We start from the raw sequence: 6000 nt of genomic DNA on the forward strand, positions 1-6000 counted from the left end.
GGCAGCCGCTTCTCATCCCACATCCCACTGTTGGTGGTGACTGGAACTCACGGGCTCTTACTAGATTCGCACACTGCGCTGAGCACTTCCACTCTGTCATCTCCATCTTCTTCATCCAGTCCCAGAGGTGTGGCTGCGGCTGCCCGTTTGGATCAGGGACACGGTGTCCTGGAGAGCTGCAGTGAGACGTTCACGTCCTGCCTGTCCTGTCCCGGGTGTGTGCCTCCACTTTGCGTAAAGCAGTGCTGCTCCTTATGACAAAGTAGCATTAAAATCCCACTTGAACTTTCCTGTGCACACGAACTGTCTAATCTGCAGTTTGGCCGTGCACCTGAGCACTCCCTCGGTTTTCAGTGCACTCACCTTACGCTGCCAGTGGACCCGGGGGAGCCGCGGTGGTGGATGTAAGCCTGGATTAGCCGAGAGTGTCTCATGCAGGGCGGTGGCAGTGGGAGGTCTCGGAAGGCAGCATGTCACTTTCCTCCGAGCTGTTGCTGCTTCGTGCCTGACCCCATGCGGGCCAACACCCGTGACGCGTGCTGTGGGTGGCTTCAGTGGCAGAAAGACAGCCATGGCCGCAAGCAGGGGGGTTTTCCAGGGCACAGCTTACTTGCTGTGCTCCTTTGGAAGCACCCTTGTGTAATCTTTCTCAAATATGTGATGATGGAGGAGGAGGAGGGAGGATCAACTTTCAAATCAGACCATGTGGTGCCACTTCTCTTCAGGACGTTGGCTGATTTAAAGGGTTCATACTTTTCATTTTTATGTTTGCTCTTTAAAAATTAATCTTTTAGGCCGGGCTCAGTGGCTCACACTTGTAATCCCAACACTGTGGGAGGCCAAGGTGGGAGGATCACTTGAGGCCAGGAATTAAAGGCCAGCCTGGACAACACAGTGAGACCCCATCTCTATAAAAATTTAAAAATTAGCTGGGTGTGGTGGTTGGTGTGCGGGCCTGTAGTCACAGCCACTCAGGAGGCTGAGGCAGGAGGATTGCGTGAGCCCAGCAGTTTGAGGTTGCAGTGAGCTATGATGATGCCACTGCACTCTACCTGGGGTGACAGAGTGAGACCCTGTATCAAAAAAAAAAATCTTTTAAAGGGCTGGTAGGAGGGTGTGTGAAGAGTTAGTGTTTAATAGTTACGCAGTTTCAGTCTCGGAAGATGAAAGTTCTGGAGACGGGTGGTGGTGATGGTTGTGCGGCAGTGTGAATGCCCTTCATGCCACAGGAACGTATGCTGAAAACACTTAAGATGGTGACTTCTATGTATGTTTTGCCACAGTACAAAACAATAGTCATTTATTTGCATTTTGGTCAAGCCGAACTCAGTAGGTTATAGTAAAAAGACTATCTTTTAAGTTCATTGGAATCCTTTTGTTTCTTTTGTTTCATTTTTAAATGCCAGTAATAAAACCGTAAGTCATTGTCCTTCCCCTAGTCCCGTAAATCCTCTATTATTTGACGATGCAGAAGCAAGCTTTCACCCAGATGGGCTGAATCCCCCCCCCGGAGCGCGTGCGCGGAGGGGCGGGGCAGGCCTGACCCTGTTTCCCTGCTGTCCTGTGCCCAACAGCAGGAGCTCATCGAGAGCATCAGCCGCAAGCTGCAAGTGCTCCGGGAGGCCCGGGAGAGCCTGCTGGAGGAGGTTCAGGCCAACGCCGTGCTGGGGGCTGAGGTGGAGGCCATCGTGAAGGCTGTGTGCAAGCCCAGCGAGTTTGACAAGTTCCGGATGTTCATCGGGGACCTGGACAAAGTGGTGAATCTGCTGCTGTCGCTGTCAGGCCGCCTGGCCCGGGTGGAAAATGCCCTCAATAATTTGGACGACAGCGCTTCTCCTGGTGATCGGGTATATGCGAACACGTCTGACCTGCACATGGCGGGGTGCGGGGGCCGCGGGAAGGCTGTCCCGGGGTGTTGCGGAAGTCGGTTTCTTGAAGCCTAGCAGTGTCCACACGGCCTGTCCGCTGCTGAGTGCAAGATGGTTCCCAGACGTCCGCTGTCGTGCCACGCCCTCTCTTCCTCTGAGGGAGGGGAAGGGTGCTCATCGGTACAGGGAGCTGGGCCAGCCTCGGTGGCCTGCAGGGCTGCCGGGTCTCCGGCAGGGCTGTGGCCGCCTCTTGATGTCCTTTCAGATATTCCTGCTGGTCGTTACTAATAGTGGTCACTCACTAGAAAATAGTCGTCTGTCTTTTCTTTTTTAACTTTAGCCTCGTGTAAGTCCCTGGAGGAGCTTACCCACCCTCTGACACATCGTTAAGTACGCGATAACAGATTCTATTTTACTGCTGCTGTTGCTGTGATGTGACAAAAGGGCATACAGCAGTCTAGAAGGAATCAGAGGGCTTGGGCGACATTCCGCCCCTTTCTAAGGTGTGTGACTTTTGAGACATCGCTCAGTAGGTCTTTCAGCTTTTGTACGTATGAAATAAGGGAGATAATATCTACCTCATAGGTCTAATATCAGTAAAACATCTGGTTTCCTCCTTTGCACATAGCAGGCCTTCGAAATGATCTTCTCTATCGTCCATAAAACATCTTAACTTCTCGCAAGGGGAGCAGACAAAGTGCCCTTCCCCTTGCGCTGGGTGAAGGTGGTTTGTGGCCGCACAGAGGGACCTCCTTGTGCTTGGCTTTGCGGCGCGGCCGTTTGCTCTCGCCCAGTCCCTGGTAACTGTGTTGTTGAATCCACTACAGAAGGCGTAGGACAGAGACCAGGATTGCACCCACTTTCTCTTTGGGCTATGGTTGTACTCCATGTTGCTCTTTTTGCCATCCTGGCCAAATTTATCTGAAAGAATTTAGGAAAATGACATGAACAAGAAAGAGGGACTGATTTGTACATTATTGGAAAGTTAAAATCCCAGGTATGGATGTAATTGAAAATTGGAGTCATCTTGGCAACGGCTGGCTGGGCTCACCTTCCATCCCTCTGGCCCTCGCTCTTTGTGGAATGGACAGAGGATTCCTTGGAATTGAGGGGAGAGGAAAGGAATCCCCCTCCCGTGGAACACGCTCGTGGTCCCCTAGGTACTGGAGCCCACACTCCATCCCCAGGGGCAGTGTCAGAGTGCGGGGCCCGCGGTGCTGAGGAGGCATATCCTTGGGGCAGTCCACGGTGGGCCGCTCTTCCTCGTGGCTATGCACAGTCGCAGCTTCACCTTCCTGACCTGAAGGGCACACTCAGTGGCCACGTCCAGGTGCAGTGCAGTGGCCTGGGTATCCAGTGCAGCTGTGTCAGGCCGCCGGGGCATAAGGGGCTAAGGTTTCCAGAGACAGGTGCTCATGAGTTAAAAGGTATGGAGTCGGGCTGCAGAGGGCTTCCTTTGTCTTTTTGGCTAGAACATGGACACGTGGTCTGATACAGACCCGGGGCCTCCTCGCCACGCCTCCCATGCCAGCGGCGTCTAGGTTCCCATGAGCCTGGCAGCCTTTAGCAACCTGAGCCACATTTCTAGAGTCCTTAACGTGTGTCCCCTTTGTTTGGAACTGGTTTGCTTTGCCTTGCCTCTTTCTCTGTCACACACGCCTGAGAAGCAAGGTGCTGCACACGAGCGGGCAGGGTACTCTGAAAGGCAGTGTGGTCACGGCACGTCGCAGAAGCAGCACACCAAGGGCAGGCTCCGTCTGCAGCCCTGTGTCCTGATAGTGGCAACAGCTTCTCTCTGCTGAACCCTCTCTGTGTGTCTGGCGTTTGGCAAGGGGCCCCAGCACCCTCCGACGCCGCCCTGTGGCCACTGGTGAGCGTCCCTGCAGCATCGCAAAGTGGCACAGCAACAGAGCGATGTCCTGGTGCCCAGATAAGAGTCAGGGGCTCACACCTCCATCCTCCAGCCTACATTCCTCTCTCCCTCTCCTGGTTTTCATTCGAGTCGGAGTCCGTAGGGAAACTAGGTGCGTGTTCTTCGAGCAGAGAGAACGACCGTGAGGGTGGTGTTCGGGGAAGGGGTTGTCGGTGTTCCCCAGAGCGGGACCCTTGCGAGGAGCGAGGGAAGCGATGCCTGCTGCCCATCCGCAGTCCTGCCTCTGCGTCCTGCCTCGAGCATCCTGGTCTCCAGATGCACTCACGGGCTCCTTCTCCTTCTGCCCGGAGGGTTGAGAAATCCTGCCCCAGGGTTTCTTTGGAGTTTCCCCTTTGCCACTTTCCTCGCAGCGTTGTCATAGAAAGGGCATTGGTGCCAGTAGGGTCGCTGAGTCCGTGGCTCCTTTGGAGCATCTCAGAGTTCTGTCATTTTAGTCCCTCGATGACACCTCTGCTCACCACTCTTTCTGTTAGCCGTCCAGGTAAGTGGGAAGAGGTGTGGTGCAGACAGCGGAAGGAAACCCAGGGAGGCCCGTGGGCAGCTTTCGGGAGGGCTGGGCTGGAGCCTGCGACAGCCACCAGGCTTGCACCACCTGCTTCCCGAGTATTTCTGTGTAGATCTCTGGTGGCATCAGGGTTTCCATTGACAATCTGATGGGCAGCCATGGGACCAGCCCCCAAAGGTGCTGGCATTTTCAAGGTTGGCCAGAGCCCCGGCTTTCGTGACGTTGCTCATGGGCTTGTCTCTCTCTCTCGACAGCAATCCCTGCTCGAGAAGCAGAGGGTGCTCATCCAGCAGCACGAGGACGCCAAGGAACTCAAGGAGAACCTGGACCGCAGGGAGCGCATCGTCCTGGACATCCTGGCCAGCTATCTCAGCCAGGAGAGCCTGGCGGACTACGAGCACTTTGTGAAGATGAAGTCAGCGCTCATCATCGAGCAGCGGGAGCTGGAAGACAAAATACACCTCGGAGAAGAGCAGCTGAAGTGCTTGTTCGACAGCCTTCAGCCGGAAAGAGGCAAATAAGAGGTCCATCCCCAGCAGAGGCTACACGTTGGTCCGCTGAGCCCCGTCCCCAAGGATGCAAGTGAAAACCCAGCCTGTGTTTATGTCCTGGAGAGAGACTCCTCCTTTAGCAAAGGGGCTATTAGAAAAGCAATAACTCTCTGTTTGGTATGACTTATTTAATTTTTTAGTTTCCCTTTGAACGCTGAGCAGAGTGGCTCACTGTCAGCCGTGTTCCTTTAAACATAAGCACACCTGCCACCAGGCGTCGCTGAACAGTGAGTTTCCACCGTGCTGGTGTGTGCTGGGCTTGTGGTGCATGCAAGCAGCCCTTTTCGGTGGTGAATCTGCTGTTCCTCTCGTCTTCAGATGCTGCACCAACCACCTGGGAAGCGACCAGTGCGTCATTAGGTGCATGAGAGGGGACACCCTGGCACGTGTCTTCTCTTCTATTCGTCAGGGCATGGACTGCCGTGTTTTGTCCCTGCTTGTTAATGGTGTGAGCATTCGTCATCTGTCGTGAAATGATGTTCTCTGACCCAGCGAAAATGGTGATGATGATGATAAGTTATTAACATTTGGAAGGGTGAATAGTTTTCTAGTGGTTAGAAACCAACTGTGAAATGAACAACCTACGTCTTGGGTTCCATCATTCTAAGATTAAAATCGCTACTTAAAGAAATAACGTGCATGCTTTAAAACACACATGCACAAAGCCAACAGTAGCTTTAGTCCAGAATTCTCACTCGACATCACAGTTTGGATGATATTTTCCTGCAAACCAAATTAATTGGTTAAAAATATGTCCAGTGATCATGTGCTTGTTACCTGTTTCCCAAGACCCAGAATATTTTTAGGTGACTTCCCCCCACCCAGAGCATTTTTTCATGAGTGTGGTCATGAATGGTAATTGGCTCCTTTGCTCTTTTTGCCTCCTTCAGTCGGTTACCATGAGGGCCACACTCCATGTACTGTAAGACCCCTTCCTCCAGTTTTTCAGAGGTCCCGTGGACTATACAACTCCTAAAGTTGACCTTTTTCTGCCACAGTTTAAAGGTTCTGTACCCTTTTTATTGGTTGAAACAGCGAGATTCTAAAGAGAGCCTTATTCATTTAAAAAAAAAAAAAAAGCACTGTCTTGCTGTCAGTTTCCAATTGACAAGTCACAGACTGGGAGGAAGTATTTGCAAATCC

General features: G+C 52.8%; 1 protein-coding gene across 1 annotated transcript in view; it reads left to right on the forward strand.

Annotated features, from left to right (window-relative positions):
* Positions 1–4829, forward strand: part of SHROOM2 (shroom family member 2) — a 138335-nt gene extending 133506 nt beyond the window's left edge. The window contains exons 9-10 of the mRNA XM_012656837.1: positions 1575–1847; positions 4561–4829. Of these exons, the coding sequence (XP_012512291.1) occupies positions 1575–1847; positions 4561–4827 (540 nt within the window). The 3' untranslated portion in view covers positions 4828–4829. The remainder of the gene's footprint in view (positions 1–1574; positions 1848–4560) is intronic.
* The last annotated feature ends 1171 nt before the right edge of the window (positions 4830–6000 follow it).

The sequence above is a fragment of the Propithecus coquereli genome, unplaced genomic scaffold (genome assembly GCF_000956105.1).
Source record: "Propithecus coquereli isolate 6110/MARCELLA unplaced genomic scaffold, Pcoq_1.0 Scaffold52, whole genome shotgun sequence".
In the NCBI taxonomy this organism is placed as follows: domain Eukaryota; kingdom Metazoa; phylum Chordata; class Mammalia; order Primates; family Indriidae; genus Propithecus; species Propithecus coquereli.